Source organism: Bombyx mori, chromosome 11, assembly GCF_030269925.1.
Source record: "Bombyx mori chromosome 11, ASM3026992v2".
Taxonomy (NCBI): Eukaryota; Metazoa; Arthropoda; class Insecta; order Lepidoptera; family Bombycidae; genus Bombyx; species Bombyx mori.
The window spans coordinates 19,433,885-19,454,395 of record NC_085117.1 but is presented as its reverse complement, the minus strand read 5'-3'; the positions used below and the strand labels follow the sequence as shown (position 1 = coordinate 19,454,395).

General features: G+C 36.3%; 2 protein-coding genes across 4 annotated transcripts in view; one reads left to right on the top strand and one right to left on the bottom strand.

Moving 5' to 3' along the window:
* The window catches only part of LOC101743313 (uncharacterized), a 50,953-nt gene extending 33,342 nt beyond the window's left edge, over nucleotides 1–17,611 (top strand). The window contains exons 3-4 of the mRNA XM_004927039.5: nucleotides 9,259–9,355; nucleotides 12,930–17,611. Of these exons, the coding sequence (XP_004927096.2) occupies nucleotides 9,259–9,355; nucleotides 12,930–13,135 (303 nt within the window). The 3' untranslated portion in view covers nucleotides 13,136–17,611. The remainder of the gene's footprint in view (nucleotides 1–9,258; nucleotides 9,356–12,929) is intronic.
* The window catches only part of LOC101743597 (unconventional myosin-IXAa), a 61,960-nt gene continuing 59,053 nt past the window's right edge, over nucleotides 17,605–20,511 (bottom strand). For all 3 annotated transcript variants that reach the window (XM_062671278.1, XM_038014150.2, XM_038014151.2), the window contains one exon: nucleotides 17,605–20,096. In XM_062671278.1, the coding sequence (XP_062527262.1) occupies nucleotides 19,983–20,096 (114 nt within the window). In that variant the 3' untranslated portion in view covers nucleotides 17,605–19,982. The remainder of the gene's footprint in view (nucleotides 20,097–20,511) is intronic.

Below are 20,511 nucleotides of genomic sequence, written 5' to 3'. Positions count from 1 at the left end.
AAGTGTTTAAAGCACGCTACATTTTTTACGGAGGCTTTTCGGCGCAAAATAGCCTAATGTATATAAGTAAAAAACGACCCAACGTTTTCACACAAAAGAAGCTCTCCAAAAAAACGTACTATTGTATCGCCTGTGATTGTTATTTGGGAATAGTTTAAAAAAAGTACTCGTAGTCCGTCCGTATATTGTATTAGCTAACGTTGTCTGGAGCGCGACGGAAACTTAGGCTATCTAAATATTTATACACATATTTGTAACTACTTGTGCTTACTGACTGATCCATCAACGCAGAGACTAACCACTGTGTCTACAAATATGAAATTTTGGAACTCAGATGCCCTTTTTTGATCTTTTTTGGTCTATCGAGTAAGGAGGATTTTTTCTACTCTTGCTAGGGCCAGTGTCAGGTTGAGCCCGTGAGCTCAACTACCGGTCCGTGCGAAGTTGGAATAGCCCCTTAGGCTACCAACGATTAGGTAAAAAAAAGGATTTTTAGAAACTTCACCCCTAAACACCTTTACTGGTAGGACCTCTTGTGAGTCCGCGCGGGTGGGTACCACCACCCTGCCTATTTCTACCGTGAAGCAGTAATGCGTTTCGGTTTGAAGGGTGGGGCAGCCGTTGTAACTATACTTGAGACCTTAGAACTTATATCTCAAGGTGGGTGGCGCATTTACGTTGTGGATGTCTATGGGCTCCAGTAACCACTTAACATCAGGTGGGCTGTGAGATCGTCCACCCAACTAAGCAATAAAAAAAAAGTAAAATATAGGATGAACGTCTATATTGAAGTCGGTAATTTTCCAAATTAGAAGCATGAGTTATTGTATGTTAATTCTAGTTTCCGGGCGTTTTTGAAAAAAATTACCACTAATAGTGTGTAGTTGTAAACCTGAATAGAAAGTATGCTATTTTTAATTGTCTTTAAAAAACGAAAAGCCTTCAATACGGCTGAAATTTAAATTGAAAATGTTGCTTCTCGTATCGTCCAATTTAAATGTAATTAATATCTGATCAATGGTTTTTGAGTTATCGTTAATAATAATGCTTATTCGATTAACTTCGATTGCATTGACGATAATCTCATTTTGTTTTTGTTGAATTTAGTTTATTTCTCTGTTAAAATTTTGTATTGAAGTGGATTTTCCATAAATTTAAAATTTTATTTCCAATTTTAAAATTCATGAAAATTTTGTTTGTTCATGTTATGTATGTATTTCAAAAACAATTCATCTGATAGAAATTAAACTTTGTTGTACAGTTCTTGTTGATACTCAAGGAAAAATTTCTGTCATGGTAACAATATCGTACGATTGGTGGCGAGTAGAGTTGTTCCCAAAAAAAATCAATGTTGTTCATACAATTAGCTTTAGTCACAGTAGAGCGTGAATAGGCTCCACTAATCAATAATAAATTGCCAAGATACGGCTAATGCATCGTGAGTATACATATAATTTGGCATGAACTACTTACTATATAGGGTGTTAAGAGACCGCGTACGAAGGCGAATGGTCTAATAAAAGTACCATATTATAAACGGAAAACTTTATTCGTTTATCAATACAAACATATAATACGGCACAATGTCACTATTTAGTTACCTACAAATGGTTAGTTCTGTTCAAGACGGTATTAAAAAAAATTACATGACTATGCTACCCGCTCTTTCTACTTTATGTACGAGTGACTATTGTTGTACAAAACATTCCGGCTCGAACAGTCGAACAGAGCGGAGCTCTCTGTTGTTATCGCTGTATACTTGAAATGCAATAAATGAAATTGATTGGAAAAGTGAGAGTGGCAATTATAATGATGAAGAGAATGGAATCAGCAATGGTGACGTCACCATTTTAAAAACGCCATGGAACCAGCTGTCTCCGTTATATAACTTTTGTTTTGGGCAGCTGTCACCATCGATATCTCGATACCGATGTTTTAGTGATAGCAATAAAATATCTAAAGTGCTAACACCTGTTTACGATTTCGATACTCCCTGTATTATTTTTCTTCTCAGTCGTGTTCACTCTTGTCGGAGTGGTCGTGGTCATCATTTCGGGTAGTGGTGCGCTTCACGAGACGTCGCCATTCCTCGCATGACAGAGGGTACAAAACCTCGCGGCTGATCACCGTTACGATGGACCGACCAAATAAAAGCAGCTCTAAACGGTCCCGTCAACGAGTACACAACAAAGTCCGCGGTACTCCCTCTATAGGGCACAAAAAAAAAACAATATAGTAGATCGCATCCGTTGCGATTTGTGCCCGGTGAGCCACGTGCGTTGTTCAAGCATCTCTTAATAAGAAACGTTCAGTAGGAAACAGCGAATTCTACTAGTGTTAATATAGATAAATTCGGCGAAGTGATTCACGAACAGGAAAATCAATATGCGATGAAGTTATTTTTTTTTCATGGAAACAGTTTTTATATAAATACTTCTTGTAAATCATATTCTGCGATCCAATGTGAAAATTTGCGGTAGAATGGAAAACATGTTTTTTTCTCTCCGTCTCCGATGCTCGAGTACACGGAAACTCATGAATGTGCTACCAATTTCATACTAACTAGTGTCCGCCTAACGATCCAAATTAGACTGGAACCAAGATTCATTGTTTGTGCATATTTGCTCTTATTGTTATTGACCATTTGAAAAAGAAACTTTTTCTAAATATTTTTTAGTGATAACACTAACGTTAGGCAATGTCTACTAGAAAGAAGATAAAAAGAAAATTGACTTAGACAGATAGTAATTAACTATTTAATTTTGAATATTTATATATCTATGTATACAGATTTGTTTGCAGTTTTTTGTGTGAGGTTTTCTGTTCCATTAATATTAGATCAGTTATTAAAATGAATCTAATCTACATACATCTATGATAATTAGGTACAATTATAGTTTTTAAATGTTTAACTGTACAATTTTAACGAACATGGATATCAGACCTTACGCTTCAATTGTCAAGACATTAAGATTAACTGGTGATAGGATGCCTTGTGAGCCCCGCACGGGTAGGTACCACCACCCTGCCTATTTCTGCCGTGAAGCTGTAATGCGTTTCGGTTTGAAGGGCGGGGCAGCCGTTGTACTGTACAAACTGAGACCTTAGAACTCATATCCCAAGGTAGGTGGCGGCGTTTACGCTGTAGATGTCCCTGTGGTCAACTTAACATTAGGTGAACCGTCCATCCACCTAAGCAAAAGTCTTAATTCAAATATCTGAAAATAGTATTTTGTTTAACAACATTTAAGGCAATCTCTTTTAGACTATCTTGTCTATTCTTTGTCTTCGTCGCTTTCCAAGCTGATCCATTAGGATCGACAACCAATTGGTACTCTTGTTGTTCTTCGATGTGATCGAATCAGAAACGGAATTAGATTCGTTGTAGAATTTAAATCACTTTTCTAATTATACCATCTGTCTGTCTAATAGTCTGTATAGTCAGGTCTTAAAGTTCATTGTTGATAATTGCGAAGACCCCAACCGGGGGCAGCGTAATGAACTAGCGACGAAGTAATTAGCCCACGAATGATATGGTTAGCGGCAGGATGACAGGTCAGGGTCCGCCGTTTTTTATTGTCACGTACCGTCATCGCTATATCTGAGCTAAACCGGAACGCCACCGAGATTGTAGCTAAGGAATAGTGCTGAGCGTTGTACAAATTCATATTCGAAAAATGCTTTGTATATCGATCGGAGGAAAGCGGAAAAGTCTTAACTTGCATTTTGGGCTAAATCACTTTGGGTCTTGTTTTTTTTATTGCTTAGATGGGTGGACGAACTCACAGCCCACCTGTTGTTCAGTGGTTATTGGAGCCCATAGACATCTACAACGTAAATGCGCCACCCACCTTGAGATATAAGTTCTAAGGTCTCCGTATATTTACAACAGCTGCCCCACCCTTCAAACCGAAACGCATTACTGCTTCACGGCAGAAAGAGGCGGAGTGGTGATACCTACCCGTGCGGACTCACAAGAGGTCCTACCACCAGTAAAGTTGGGTTTTTTAAGTTACGACAATTGCGCTTTTTTCCCGGCGATCTGCATGTAATTTGGCACGTTTCTTTTCTTGATTTGATGTTGTAAATGGACAGACCAGCCCCTCTAGAGTTAGGTGGTGACTTTGGTAATATGAGGTGAATTGTAACTTAGGGGCTTATCCAACCTTAACACTGAAAAGTTTTATTAAATATAAGCTCTTTGAGACCTTGAGCTAATTTCTTTCTGTACTGTAAAAAACTAAAATCGTTGCGGTAATATCTAATATCAAACTTGTGACCCCTTTGAGTGAGAGGTCGTTTTGACTACGATTGCTTCGTTCCCTACATACTCCTGGGATCTTGTGCTAGATGGAAAAGTAGACATTGCTTTGGAAACTTTATAGACTGTCAGTAAGTCATTGTTTGATTCAATATTATTTTGTAGACAGTATTTTTTTATGTTTCATTTTCATTATTTTATGATACTTACCCATGAATATAATTTTAAAAAAATCTTCAAAAGAATCTACTTACACTGTAAATTAAATCATTAAAAAGAAGGCTTTATATATTTAAAAAAATCCACGAAAAATGTTGGCAAGGCTGAATTTTATAATAATGACCTAATTCATTTAATTTCGTTTACCTCTGCCCTAAAGCCGTCGTCACGGGCACACCGCGTCACATATCCACGCTCCAGCTTGCGTGTAGGCGGTGATGCGTCTTCTCATTGTTGCCAGGTAACAAATAGAAAATACGAAAATCTTAAAATATTGAGGCCAGATTTTTGGAACAAAGTTAAATGAAGTTTTGTTTTTATTTCTCTATTATAAAATCGAAGTATGGACATGCAGTTCAGTCTGAAGGGTCCTACCTATTTAGTAAGATTCATGGGTTGATCTTTTCGGTGCATGGCAAACGGAATTCACGTCTTAGTGTCTGGTTTCCAGTAATTATATGTCGCTAAATGTCTGTTTGTAGCAATAAACGCTTCACTTTCCCCCCTTTGCCTTTTCATGAGTTCTGTCTCATGCCAGGCTCGAACGTGGGTTGTTGAGCGACAGGAGGTTTTAGTCGGTTCGACTCCGATATGCCCCGCCCGCCATTCCCAATGGAGGGTGGGAGTCCGACGATTTGCTCCTGAACAAAAAAAAAATAATGTCTGTTTGTAATTTCAATAAATTGAAGGCAAATTACTTCTTAAGGCTACTTCATTTGATGACCACATTATTTGCTAATTTATATCTTAATATGTATAACTTGTACGAAAAAGATAGCGCTCATTTCTTCTTTTGGCTTTTGATTCCAATAACATATACCATAACCATAACACTCCAATTTTAAATAAATGCCTATGGACTTCAAAGGATGGGGCAGCAAACTGATACGAACCTTTACCCAGTTTTAAACCTAGTGAAGGTAGCAGCAAAGTTTATTATTGACCAGGCAACATCGCGCGGCCATCTGTAACAGTGCAGCGACCGACCGCGACCCTGACCGTCGGCGTCACCTCTATTTATACACGTGCTCTGTAACCGAGCAGTTACGATAGTAACACCAGGAAGTCGTTTTGGGTGTAGGGTGTTACGAAGTCGTGTCTTAAGGTATTAGGTATATTTGATTACGCTAATTGCTTACCGCCTGATTAGTGTTCGGTTTTTTGTCAAAACTGCCCACGCACCACATCGTGAATGATGCCATCCACGCCTCAAGCATTTAAAGGCGGTCCCACCCTTCAAACTGAAAGTCATGGGGTTGGTGGTACGTCTCAAAACGCCCTAGCACCAGGTTGGCAGTACCTACGTCTAATTAATTACGTACGCAAACTTATTTTAATTAATAAAAATAATAAATTAAATATAATACACAGTAAGTAAGTAATAAATAAATAAATTTATTTTATTTATTTATTTATTTATTTATACTTATTGTACACAAAAAGAAAATACAATAAAAACAGATTTAAAGAATGTCTAAATACCATGTACAAAGGCGAGCTTAACTCATTCATGAGTTTTCTTCCAGCAAACCATTATCAGAGAGAAATACGATGTATAAGAGGGGAATAGTGTACAATATAAGAGCTATTAAAGCATGATTTTTAAACTAAGCATTAAAAAAAAAATCTAATATTAAATGAAAAATACATATAAATAAAAATACATAAAACAATAACTTAAATACGATTAAAGTGACAGGAAATGTTTCTTCATTTGACTCTTAAAAACTTCTAGAGAGGAACTAGCACGAATAGGTTGAGGGAGAGAATTCCATAATCGCACTGCTTGTATTGTGAAAGAGCCACTATAGCGACTAGAGCTGTGTATGGGAGTTTTTAAAAGAAGAGAAGTAGCTTGTCGACTAACTTTGCCGTCAGGAATCAGATATTCAAAGCGTTCACGGAGATAGATAGGGGCATCAGGATTGTGAAGAATAGAATAGAGAAAAGAGAGAATGTGGCAATCTCGACGTCGCCTAATAAATTATGAATTAAATGTTTAAATGTTTTAATAATTTTGCTAATTTTAATTTTAATTTTAATTTTACTAATATAGCTAGCTATAAGTATTACTCTACTAACAACATATGGACTTATAATGGTCTGAATTAAATGATTTTTATTTTATTTTCAATAAATAAATTACCTGATATCATTTAATAACAGTTCAATCGATCGCGCACAATATATTCTCAACCCTCTTTGAGCTACGGACGCTTAAAACAACTATAAACATATAAAATAAATTAGTTCTAAGAAATAACATTAGATATCAATTCAGAAGTCTCCAGAGCGTGATTTGCAAAATGCCCTCCTGTATTTTCGTTAAGCAAAGAGAAAATTCACTGTTTCCACGCGAATCCCGAGGAGCATAACCTCGAATATTCATGACTCGCCTTGACCTACTTCGTTCGGGATAAAACAGGGTCAGGAAAAGTTACATTCGCCGTTACAGAGGAAATGAGACGAGGGTAAATGGTTATAGTTTGTGCGGGGAAATCCTATTACTGTTTAAATAAGGTCGAGTTATATTGCAAGGAAAGAGATAAGCCATTTATTCATGAGCTATCTTAGAGGGGCTCGTCGTGAGTTGCACAAGTTTAATGCAGAGTGTTGGTATTAATTATTAGTAGTCTGAGATTACTTTTTTAACACTGATGGACTGATAGATAATACGGTATTCATTTTTATGATTTTTTTTTGATTGTGGACGCAACAGCTTAATGTAATGCCGATAGGAAACCATCACCGAAGCTGAATTACGAAATGAATTTTAACTGTGCTATACATTGTGTATATATTATTCGTAATGAAAGCTCATTGGAACGTTTAGTGGTTCAAGGAAGAGTAGACGGTCAACGCTCTCGCGGCCGGTCATCCACTAGGTGGACAGACTTGGTTAAGTTATCTACTGGTGGTAGGACCTCATGTGAGTCCGCGCGGGTAGGTACCACCGCCTTGCCTATTTCTGCCGTGAAGCAGTTATGCGTTTCGGTTTGAAGGGTAGGGCAGCCGTTGTAACTATACCGAGATCTTAGAACTTATATCTCAAGGTGGGTGGCGCAATTACGTTGTAGATGTCCATGGGCTCCAGTAACCACTTGAAACCAGGTGGGCTGTGAGCTCGTCCAACCATCTAAGCAATAAAAAAAGAAAAAAAATCTACGAAGTGTTCCCTTACTGAGTGTACACGTACCGCCACAAATAGAGAGAGATGGAGAAGTCTCTCAAAAGCCGCAACCAAACATTAAGACATACGTAACCACGACCACTCCGACAGGAGTGTACGACTGAAAAGAAGAAGAATACATTGTGTGCAAAACAACAAAAGTTATATTTGTGTATGGACACTAGTTCAATGAAATTGTTTTAGAACACTAAAAATAGCAAACTAGAGTCATTGTCGCTACGACGTATACATCATCATCATCATCATCATCATCATCAGCCTTTATCTGCCCACTGCTGGACATAGGCCTTCCCCAATGCCTTCCACAGAACGCCTTCCTCTGCCTTCTGGATCCAACGATGTATACAGTACAGACGAAATGGAACGCATTTAAAACTACCTATATACTCTTCTAGTAAAATCCGGGTAACACCAGTTAATTACCCAATACAGCGAGATGAGCAACTAGCTAGCGTACTACGATTATAAGATCCGTACAGTAAATTTTACGTAAAAGGAAGCAGTGAACACGATATGCAGTAATTTGTAACCCGATCGTCGACAATCCCATCGAGGCGTGAATCAGGGAATGCAACTATACGGCTTCATTTTGCTTTGTAGGTTATCCTGGATATGAGTATGACAAGGGCTTAGCATCAGCCGCGGTGTCCGATATCTATGTTGGAACTAATAACATGAATGCGTCAGGGCTGTGTCAATGTTGTGCTTGAAAGTGCTTTGTGTTATTTGATTGTGTTATGAAATGTTGTGCTTTAGAATCGGAGTCAGATTGTTGGTAAATTATTACATCCGCCCAATAAGAGAACAGACTTTGTTGTATTAGAAGAAAAAAAACTGATAAATCTAATCTCACCAGCGACCCTATGATTTACACTACATTACGTGTATTTAAATTTACAGTTAAAAATACGCTGCTGTATCAAATAATAGCTCATTTTGTTATATGAATAGGAACTTTGTTTACTTTAGCAATAGGTCTTAAGGGGAACTAGTAAAAAAAAGCTAATAAACATGGTCTTTATTATGTTAAAACGTTTTTCTTATTGTCTCTTATACTCCAGCATTTACACACCTTTTAGTAGGTGAATTAACATAGTGATGTAATATAACAATCTGGAGCCTCAGACTCATCCTCGCGTGGCAATAAATTACCATATAAATTACGCTCATTGAATTATTTCATGAACCTTGACGTAACTCTTCTAGTCTGAGCAATTATTTTAGAAGCCATGGGTGTAAAGGGTAAAAGGTATAAAAGGTATAAAGGAGTCTTTAAAAGGTATAAACTAACCCACTGAGTTTCTCGCCGGATCTTCTCGGTAGGTTGCGATTCCGATTCGGGTTTAGATTCAGTGAAGCACTGCTTTTGCTAGGGCTAGTGTTCATTCTCTCAGGTTGAGCCCGTGAGCTCACCTACCGGTCCGCGTAAAGTTGGAATAGCCCCTTAGACTACCAAAGATTAGGTAGGGAAAACAAGAAGTATAAACCCTTTAGCACAGCGATGGCTATAGCCTATAGTCGAAATGTAGATTAGACCAAGGGTGCCGTGATTGAGCATGTAGTCATTGATCTCCTATATTGTCCACAGGAAGCCGAGCTGAGTACGTGGACAGCCTTTTTGCACCGAGCAGTCGACGCGACATACAACACTGAAATTGTCATCGATAACTTACACAATATGATTGGTAAGTCACATTTATAGATCATTTGAAACGAGCTCAATTGAATAGTGGTATCGTCGTCTTGATTGTTTCATTGTGGACACTTAATTTCTGTCTGTAGAGCTGGCCTTGTAGAGCGGAACACATTTTGGGGTGATAGGTATCTTTAGCAATAAACCAAACCAGTTCAAAGAGCAAAGCTCAGAGAAACCATTGTATTTATGTATAATAATTATTTTTTGGTACGTTTATGCTTCAGCGTATTAAAATCTGATTCTTCGACCGTTAATAAACAAACAAGTACGCTTTCCTAATAATTTTAATACAGTTGGCAAACTTCAGAGACAAACGCAAATGTCGTCGTCCATCTTGAGATATTGCATTAAATTAACTTCCTGCTGTTCTATCCTTCAAATCAAAAAGCATCATGTCGCGCGACGGGCATAGTCTGGGTGACAGATTCGAACCGTGCTAGCTCACTATATGTGAACTCCTACTGTTATTAACCCACGGAATTTTTCGTCGGCTTTGCTCAGTGGATCGCGATTCCGAGCCAGTGGTAGATTCAACGAAGCACTACTCTTGCTGGGGCAAGTGTTAGCAAACACTCTCAGACTGAACCCGGGAGCTCGCCCATCACGACGGAGAAGCTGGAGGCTACCGGCCATTAAGTAGAGCAAAACTGTTTCGACAGTAAATTCTAGAATCTGTCAATACGGTTGCCAGTATTAACGACGTCGATAAAGTTTGACAGCAGAATATTTCCGTGGTTAGGTACGTACGCACGTCTGCCGACTATCGATACGAGCGTGTGGGCATTTATCACCGAATTAAGGAACCGCCGCTCACACCACGATTTATTTTTATAACGGACGATGTGTTTGTTTAATATCTTTACGTCATATCGGGTGACCTCAAGTCCTGTTCGTCGCTTTTGATGTTGCACACAAAGATGTTTCTTGTTAGCAAATTTAGATTTGTGTTATTACTCATTACAAAAGCGAAAACCGAAATGTCATGTCTCTAATGGTGGACACGACAGAGTGCATAAATGATTAGATGGAAGAAATTAAAGGTTGTTAATGTTTGCCCGGGGTATTAGTCGTGTCATGCGACCATACTTGGATCAAAATCCTGAAAGAGTGTACCATTGATTTGTTATTTCGTAAATACGGACCTAACCATTACCTACCTAACACGTGGTCCGGACCGAAGTTCATTATGAAAGAATAGCATCGTATAATAGAAATAAAAACCCGTCAAAAATTATAAATTTGCGTTATATTAACTCAGCATAAGTATCCTAATTGCTATTTGGAAGAAATCGTTCTAGTTTGAAGGGTGGGATAGCATACAATTAAACTGAGACTCTAACCTCAAGTAACAAGCAAAACAAAGCAGAGGTGTTGCTTGTATTTGCTCCAAATTTATAACAAAGAATCGTTTGACATGCTAATAAGAAAATCGCAACGGCCTTTTCAAATCTCAAAGTAAAACAATCGTATTTTAACTTCGAGACATGATCTCTTGTTACTTTCAAAATGGAAAGTATCACCGGAGCATATTATTTACATATTACCGAGCTCGAAACGTTATAACCACCGATCATTATAATAATTTTCACGGTCTGCTTGGTCTCGTGTAGGCGGTAACGAGCCGTCAACTCAGCGTTTAGTGCAAGTGAATCGATTAGAACGTCACTGATTTTATTTTCGATCGAATAATGTTTGATTGTTATCTGGAATTAGGCGCTTATTGGGCAGATTTAAAAGATTTCTTTGTCGTTCTGTGAAAAAAAAAACTAAATTTATATGCGACACATCGTGGACACATTATCATTTTGCCGCTGTAGTAAAATGCATGGTATAAAATGCAATTCTGTCTTAAGCCTCGTGAGTTCTTTCTCTGTCTTTCTCTTTCTTCATCATCATCTCCTACCCTTCTCCCAGTTACCTGGGGTCGGCGCAACATGTTTTCTCTTTCCATACTCCTCATTCATATACCAACTCACCGCTCACTCCCCTCTTACACATATCGTCTTTCACGCAATCCGTCAATTTGTTCTTAGGACCTCTACCGCTTCCTCTAAAGTCTTCCACATTCATAGTTAAAACTATCTTAACAACCTTATCTCTCATTCTCAATCTCTCTCTCTCTTCCTTCTGTAGATTCCGGTAACTAGTTAATACCAGACTTTTTGACCAATGAATACAAAAAAATATCATTGTAATAAATAAGTGGATTCTCCTTCTTTCTGTTTAATTAAGTTGACATTGTTGAATGAAAATCGAAAGGTATCTTTTTAATACTTATCTTGGTAAACAAACTCAGGGTTTACCCAGTATTAAGTGGTTATCCGAACCTATGGACGTCATCTCTCTCATCTTCTCTTACCCACCTTGAAACACGACGTCGAAGTTCAATTATACTGTATAATGACTGAACTACCGATCAATCCGGAACGCATAGGTTTCGCTGCAAAATTAGGCAGGATGGTAGTACCTATCCAAGCGTGCTCACAACATGTCCGTCACTTGTTAGGTACGCAATTTTACCGGTTTGATTTTTGCAATACGATGCCTACCTATCCCTTCATCGTGGAAGTCATTCGTGAACATCTTCGTGAAGTCTTTATTAAAATTGGTAGCCTTCGGGAATCCACCCTGACAAAGAAAAAAAAAGCCTTCGTGAATTGAACATAGCGTCGTGGCATCGTTTGTTACAAGCACACGGAGCATCATATACTGCATGCAGGCCATGATTTAAATATGAAAAAATGAATTCATATAAAAATGAATTGCTGTTCGTCAGTCTCGCTAAAACTCGAGAACGGCTAGACCGATTTCGCTAATTTTGGTCTTGAATTATTTGTGGAAGTCCAGAGAAGGTTTAAAAGGTAGATAAATATGAAAATGCTCGGAATTAAATAAAAATAACAATGTTGTTTTCCCTTTGATGTGTCCCCCGTCGGACGGATCCCTTTTGTTTGTTTTAAGTTTATTTTATACAAAAGTTTAGGTATTTTATTTATCGATTGAGGCACTACGAAGTCTGCCGGGGCAGCTAGTAAATAAATAAAAAAGAAAAAAAACGAACTGTTTGTCTTTCCTCATGTGTGGTTTTAGAAAGGAGCCACCTCTAATTACGTATATTACATGTGGAAGGTGTTAGTAACAGTGCATGAAATATAATCCGAATCTAGATTTTTTTTATTACACGGAAACCGAAAATCATTCCGTCACTTCTCAGAGTAGTCTTTCCTTAATTTCTGCTTTCAAAAAATTTGAGCGGTTTCATAATGATTTCGACGCATAAATTTATTCATGAATTCATATTTATTATGCAAAATAACTTTATTTATTATACAAGCATCTAATGTTTACTGTTGACATACTGAAGCTTACTGAGCCGTGACGTAATGACAAACGCCATGACACTGAACAGCGTTTTAGCGCGAAATAGAAACTTTAAATTTAAAATTCATTTTATTGCATGAAAACCTTTATTTTCTACAGAAATATGATGTATTTTTTATTTAATAGATACTTCTGAATATCATAGAAAAGATTTTGAAAATTAGTCATCATGCCTATTACAGCTGAACAGCGGCGGTATGTACGCGAAGTGTCGTCGAGCAGTGTGTTCACTTCGTTGTGCGGTGCGGACAGCGAAGCCGGCGCGGACGCAGAAGCGACGGCGGAAGGCGAAGCGGACTCAAACACGGAAGCGGATTCCACTCCGCGCTCGCCTCTAGAACGCCGCGCCCCATCCGCCGCGTGCAGCACGCCCATCTCCCGCGAATAACGCACATAAAAAAGTATTCTGTTATTTTTTACTCGAATATCCAAAATATCTGTGAAATCTTTATTGAAGACATTAAGTAAAGGAAGTCGCCTGGCGGCTTCGTTAAAATATAAATATGTTTGTAAAAATCGTTGCCTTCTCTGTGTACCGCAGATGTTTTTATATAAGCTGTTTTTTTTTTTTTATTATAGTTAATTATTAAAAAAGACCGCGTTAAGGTCGTATCGAAATTGCTATATGTAATAATGAACGATAGTTTTGACGTAACGTCATCCATGAACCTAGATACTGCAATTAAAAACTTTTCGATTACGTAAGCACGAAACGTTCCAACCATAAAGCTGTAAATAAATCTGGTGTTGCCAGAGCGTCGGCGGTGCGCGCCTGTGTTGCCTTGACGCGGCCGAATTAAATGTTTTTATGATCTAGTGGTGCTCGACGTGCGGAGCACTCGAAATCGTATCGATCGCGTGTTTCAATTCGATCATCGATAGAAACGGAACGCTCCGTGCTCACCGGCTGACGTTGAGAACACATTTATACAATTGATAGGCAGCGACTGGGTTGTGCCCCTGGCATTGCTGACGTCCATGAGCGACGGTAACCAATTACCGTCAGGTAGGCTGTATGCCCGTCTGCCTACAGACGTCCATAGCTGGATATAGGATTCCCCAAGCCTCGCCACAAAGATAGGTCTTGCTCTGCTTGCGGATCTCCGCGAACCTCAATAGCTCGTCGATCCATTTTGTGGGAGGTCTACTCACGCTACGTCTTCTCGTCTGCCTATAAAAGGAATAAATAAAAAAGTTCACGAAAGAAATCCGGTACATCACGTTACTAAAAACGGTGGCGGGAAAAGGAAAAGTGTTCAACCGCAGCGGGTAGCGGCCAGAGACGGAAAGAGGTTTCAGAGGTTTCAAATATAAGCGTAAAATTAATTCAATGCGTATTAACCAACCCGTATGTGAGTAGGCTTACAACCCAACATGGGCCAGAATTTATTAAATTCATATCATCAAACAATATGAAATTTGGTACGAAAAAGTAGTAAGAAATTATCTAACGCCAATTTCCTTGGAATACGCTGTAGTTATATAATATTCGACACTGGTAATGGATTGTCGATTGAAGTTTAAAAGCGGTGGCTTATCGATAAATTTGGAACGTATAAATCATTTATCGACCTTGTCGTAATGCGAGTTCATTTCAGAATAGTTCTGTATTGCATTTCTATTATATATAAACAGTCTTCAAATTATAATTACGTATAATCTGAAGATGAAAATGTTCGTGTATTTGATGATTGAAAATTGATTGTGGTTGAAGAACGAACGATAAAACTATTATAATTCTTTAATTAAATTGTAGATCTAATATGTTCAATGCTATGAAAGTTTCATTTTATACATTTAAATTGAATTGCTTTAAGTAATATAAATACGTAATGCGTTTTTAACCGGGAAATAATAATATAATTAAACAGGATCATATTACGTGTATGATGGAACCTAAAAAAGAGGAAAAAATTCCTAACGCCCAGCGTATAGAGTGTGCAGAAATAATTCCGAAAATGGAAGGAGATATAACAGCGAATGATATCAAATACGATAAAAAAATCACATTCGAAAATATATTAATTAACTTTGTTCGCTCGAGGGCAATCAACTCGCGGGAACGCGGGTAGGCACGCATTTCGATTCAACGAATATGAACTTATAAATTACAATTTTTAGCTTAGGTAATTAATATCTTTTATCATGCTATTAGAGTTGTATTTCATTCAATTTTCGATTTCATGAACTATTTCTTTACACCGTGTACTCATATAGTTTAAACTCATAGTTTCGGTTTGTTCTTTAAAACTTTCATTAAGCTTAAATAAGCTCAGCTTGTTATCCCGTTACATTACGCATTTAGAAATAAGGTCTAAGATCGTAGGCGCATGTGGCCGCAGACCCCCTCCGACCGGTCACTGGGGACATCGGTGAGGTTGAGGATCTGCGCTGATATCGTTCGATAGAATCGAGTTTCATATACATATGTATAAATATAAAATTATTGTGGCCAAATTTTTCTTAGATAGCCAGGATCCTGGCTTCGTACTGTCTTTTCTACCTCTTTATCTTCGGTGGACCAATAATATTACTTGTTTAGGTTCGACATGAGTTCCACATAAGTACGTTCATATCGACGAGTAAAAGGCTATTTTTTTAAGCGACATTTTGGCAACTTTACAGAAGAGCCATTTAAAGTTTAAAATTTAAAAAAGATGTCATAAAACTTCTTCGGTTATTTGAATGGAGTAAACTTAATTGAAGTTCAATTAAAAACATCGAACTGTTGATGCTAATACAAACTTTTGACAATTGACTTCCACGGTGAAGGAATAACATCGTGTAATAAAAATGAAACCCGCAAAATTATAATTTGCGTAATTACTGGTGGTAGGACCTCTTGTGAGTCCGCGCGGGTGGGTACCACCACCCTGCCTATTTCTGCCGTGAAGCAATAATGCGTTTCGGTTTGAAAGGTGGGGCAGCCGTTGTGACTATACTTGAGACCTCAGAACTTGTATCTCAAGGTGGGTGGCGCATTTACGTTGTGGATGTCTATGGGCTCCAGTAACCACTTAACACCAGGTGGGTTGTGAGCTCGTCCACCCATCTTAGCAATAAAAAAAAATAAAAAAACGGACCTATAATTACAAAGATAAAATGTCGCTTAAAAATAGTCTTTCACACCTCGATGTAGTATATGTATGCGCATACAGATATTACACAGATATTAAAATGTCTGAAATATAACGGACCACGAAAAAAGTTTCAAATTGGAATGACAGCGTTGCCATGGCGACCGTTACTTCGAATGTAATGTTGTTGATAGTGGTTGCCATAGCAACTGATGGTTGTTTTGAAACGGTTTGTGTGTAGAGCTATGTCAATATATTGTTCTGACAAGTGTATTTTATGCTTGTGTTAGAGAATGATAAATTATCTATCCAAATCTTAAAATAAATGAGAACTAATGTGGAACTCTGTTCGTTTATTCACCCATGATGTTAACGAAGTGATTTTACAATAAAATAAAGATTAAAATGTGCTAGTTACAATACTTTTTCCACTAATTTGTAGTTTGTTGTACTGTCTGTATTGTAAATTTGGTTGTTAAAACAACCGATAGTGTATTGTGTCCGATCCGAAGCTGTTCTTTAAATTCTGAGGTCTTCCGATCTAGAGATGTGAGGGTCGGTTCTAGAATATTCTATAACTTCTTACTGTTTATTATCGCTTTAAAAAGTATGGATGATGTATTTTTTATAACGAATTTTATTAATGTAAATGTCAGTGTTATGCATGCGCATATTAATGTGAATTATAAATATATAATATCTTTGGTTAGGTCTGTACACTTTGGCCCCAAATGTCACACATGATGGACTTGAATTCACCCGAGGCTTTTCACGAGAATTTTCGTGTAACAGTAAATTACTAAATGATTAGCTGAATTGATTATATTTTACATTGTTGAAACATTATATTATGACACCAATTTTGTTAGCATTTTTGGTCAGTACACAACAATGAATATAGTGAATTGGATTGAAATATATTAAATATGTAGTTAAATAAAAATTTTAATCGTTACGTCATGTTGTTATTTTTACTTAGGGCCTGTGTTTAGGGGAGCTTTAAATAAAAAGAAAGTTCTAAAAGATGTAAATTCTTGAGAACTAAGTTTGTAGAAATGTCATTGTTTTTAACACACACGTGGCTGTTTCGTGTTATATATTATGTTTTTTTTTATACAATAAAATAGTATGAAAGTTGATTTTTTTCGATTTGACCTTTATGTAGTTTGTATTTGTATTTTTAAATTCAACTTTTATACAATCTTTTAATTTAGGAGCTTAAAGGCTACTACTATATTAACTATAATATTACTATTGAAATGTTAACACGAGCGAAATCGCACGTAATTATTATTGCTTAGATACGAAAGTATACATTTGAAGTTATCAAAGCGTAAAAAAACTTTAGTGTTACCATCTTAAAATAAGTTGAGTGTCGCGAGTGTTGCCATGGTTGTTAGCTGACTCTATCCACTGCCACTATCTTCGTGTTTAACTTGGGAACAGTCTTTGATGTGTTCATTTAGACTTTTAGTAACTCGCTTTATTGTGTAATTGTTACAAGTGCGCTGTTAATATTACAACTATAATGTAATCTAAGATGAAATAGTGTATTGGCTTTTTTATTCAAATGTTTAAAATTCTAAAATGGAATGTATTATTGTCGAAAAAAAAAAATTGGTTGTATTGTCGGTACAAAGTCTGTGCCTTATATATTCACTGTATTGCAGGTGAAAACGAAAAGAATTGCATGCTTAACATAAAATATTATTCTTGTTATGTATGGAGCTCCCACATTCCAAATGTTTTGTGTATATAATAAAAAATAAAACATTGAAAATTCTTAATTATATACTTTTATTTGTTTTTATGTCTTAATAGTAGGTATAATAAAACTAATCTAATAATCAGACTCATGATGGCAAGCTCTGTGGTATACATTAGTGGCCTTGTCCAACTGCCTAGGTATTAACTGCACTAATAGTTTGTCGATTAATTATTTGAGATGTTCTACAAAAAAAAATTAGGTTATAAAGTATTTTAGAAATGCTTCCATCAATCACATTAACTTAAATACTTGTTTGATAGTCACGCAACGTATAACCAAATGCATTAGTTAAAGTGCCAACGACTATAGACTATATTTTAATAATTTGTGTCATATTGTCAGTCTACGAGTTTAAAAATTAATGACAAACTTTTATTTGTCATTATGTTACATAGGTACTTATGTTTTTATTAACTCGGTCACCAGTTCTCAAAGATTTTATGATGATTAGAAATAATTTGATGTTGATGTACTATATATTTCTGAGGTGCGATTTGAAGACGTAATTAAATAGAATATAGATGATATAATAATTGTACCATAATATTTCGTATGAATCAAACACTACCATTTACTATTATTTTTGTATTGCCTCGAAGGTTCGACGTTCGAAGTTTCAATAATTGTATTGTACAATAGAAACTTTTTAAATGTTTTTTTTTTAACGAATTGACAATTGTCACCACAGACTATATCTATGAAGTGGCTACAGTCACCAAAATGTTTAATATGCCGCCAATCTTGAAACATGAATAAGTCTCAAATATAATGATTAATGGTAGTATTTTCATAGGCTTTGAATATCGCTTAATAACGGCACCTTTAAGCTATGTCAAAATGTTTAATTTGTGACGAAGCTAATAAATGTCAAAATGCTATAATCAATGAGAACGGCTTCAAAAGCTCCAGGAAAACATCTTTTCATGCCAGAAGAAATACGAAACCTGCTTAACATTTAGAATACCGTAATTTTACATAATTATTAGTGGTCTATTACTTATCACAATTTCTTGGTTAAAACAGTTGCAATTTTTTTTAAATATCAATAAAATTAACAATAGAACTGTTTTAGTCCCATCATAGACCGAGTTTGGAAACGAAAATAAAACTATTAATAACTTTGACGAGTGTTATATCGATGTGTCAAATTGTTTTATTTAAAAAGATCTGATAATATGTATTCCACATCCCTATTCTCGACGTTATAGACGTTAGTAAAAAAAAAACAGATTTAGTTCAAATATGTAGTTCTGTTGAAATTGTTATCACTCTATTATTTTGTGTTCCTAAATTTTATGAACTCCATTTCACTTTAAATGATAATTAATGAATTACGAAAAGTTAGGTACTACATACATATTTTATTTAGTGTGCACAGTAATAATGATGATTTTTTAACAATCTTGAATTTTCTATTCCCTATATCTTCTAGATTCCTTTTTCTTTTCCTACACATACAATATTTTTATACGCGGTAGTTGTCTGTGGTACACACACACCGTACCTTTAACCCAGGAAAAATAATCTTCAAATACTTTAAAAATATATATCAGCGCGAGTGAAGCCACCAGTAAAACCTAGTACTTTAATATAAACCTATTATACAGTAGGTTTAAATTTGTGCTTATTGCTATATAATAGGTAATCTAAAACCAATAATACTACCAAAGGAAATATGTACAGAAAAATTAATAGTATCAATATATTGAGGAATGTAGTGTACTGATTTGTATTATGTCGTATTTACAACTGTAATTAATACTGAATGAATATTTAAAAAAATATATTAACTTGCTTCAGGGCGGCCCTAAGTTGGTCAGCATAATAATATAACAATTTCTTTTGGCAGGATTACATTAGCAAACCATCATCTTTATAATAATATTATAGTTACCAATTTATTCAATCAGAGAAAGGAGTTCAGCCGTACATAAAACCTTATGCTAACGAAACTACAATTAATTCTTTTCAATTTCTTCAAAATAACTAACATAAATACTTAAATCGAATATTTACATACAAAATATAAAAATATAAGGCACACATTTATAGCTAATTTTATTTCAAAAATCTATATCTCTCTAAATCCGTTATGCTTATCTTTTACTTTACATTGATTAATTAAATATACGTTTCTCAAAATCAGGCACTTTAATATGGAAGACCAGTATAATAACAGCTATTTTATAAAGAGCACCGCAATACGATACTTTGTCGGATTAGCTAAATAGATATAAAATCACGTATACAATATACAAAATACTTTTGTGGCAACATTGAAAACGTGTAAACAGATTTATAGTGAAGTATTTACTTACTACCTATTATTATTATTAGTTACAGTAATACACCATCTCACAGAATATCGTTCTTACTTATACAAGTGAATGTCAGGCGAGTGCGGGTGGCGCGGGGGCGGGGGGCGGCGGCGGGTGGTGCCGGGGGGCGGGCGCGCGCGGGGGGGACAGCACGCCGTGCGGGACCTGCACGGTGCGGCTGCCGATCTGGAAACGTCAACTCCAGATGTTCTTACAGTCTGTCTACGGCAATGGCTTTCACAGCTTAGATTTATTCTTTTTCTTTTCTTTTACATTTAATCTTTCAGTAAACAGTTGCCCAGTTACATCATATATTTTATAGAGATCCATAGACCTTCAAAACACGTGAATGTCATTTACATAATAATATTGTAGTACAGTAGATTGGGGAGAATAGGGACTCGAGTTAGAATAGGGACAAATCTGGGATGTCACATTACTTTTGTTGAGTTCTTAGATTTAACTTTGTTGAACTGAAAATGACTTTTATTTAGTGTTTAAGAATATTAAATAGTTTAATTTAGTCATCAAAGTTTTGTAACTCTTCTTCTTCCAGTGCCTCTTCTATCCTGAAGGTTGGCCGTTAGCTTTCTATATTCAT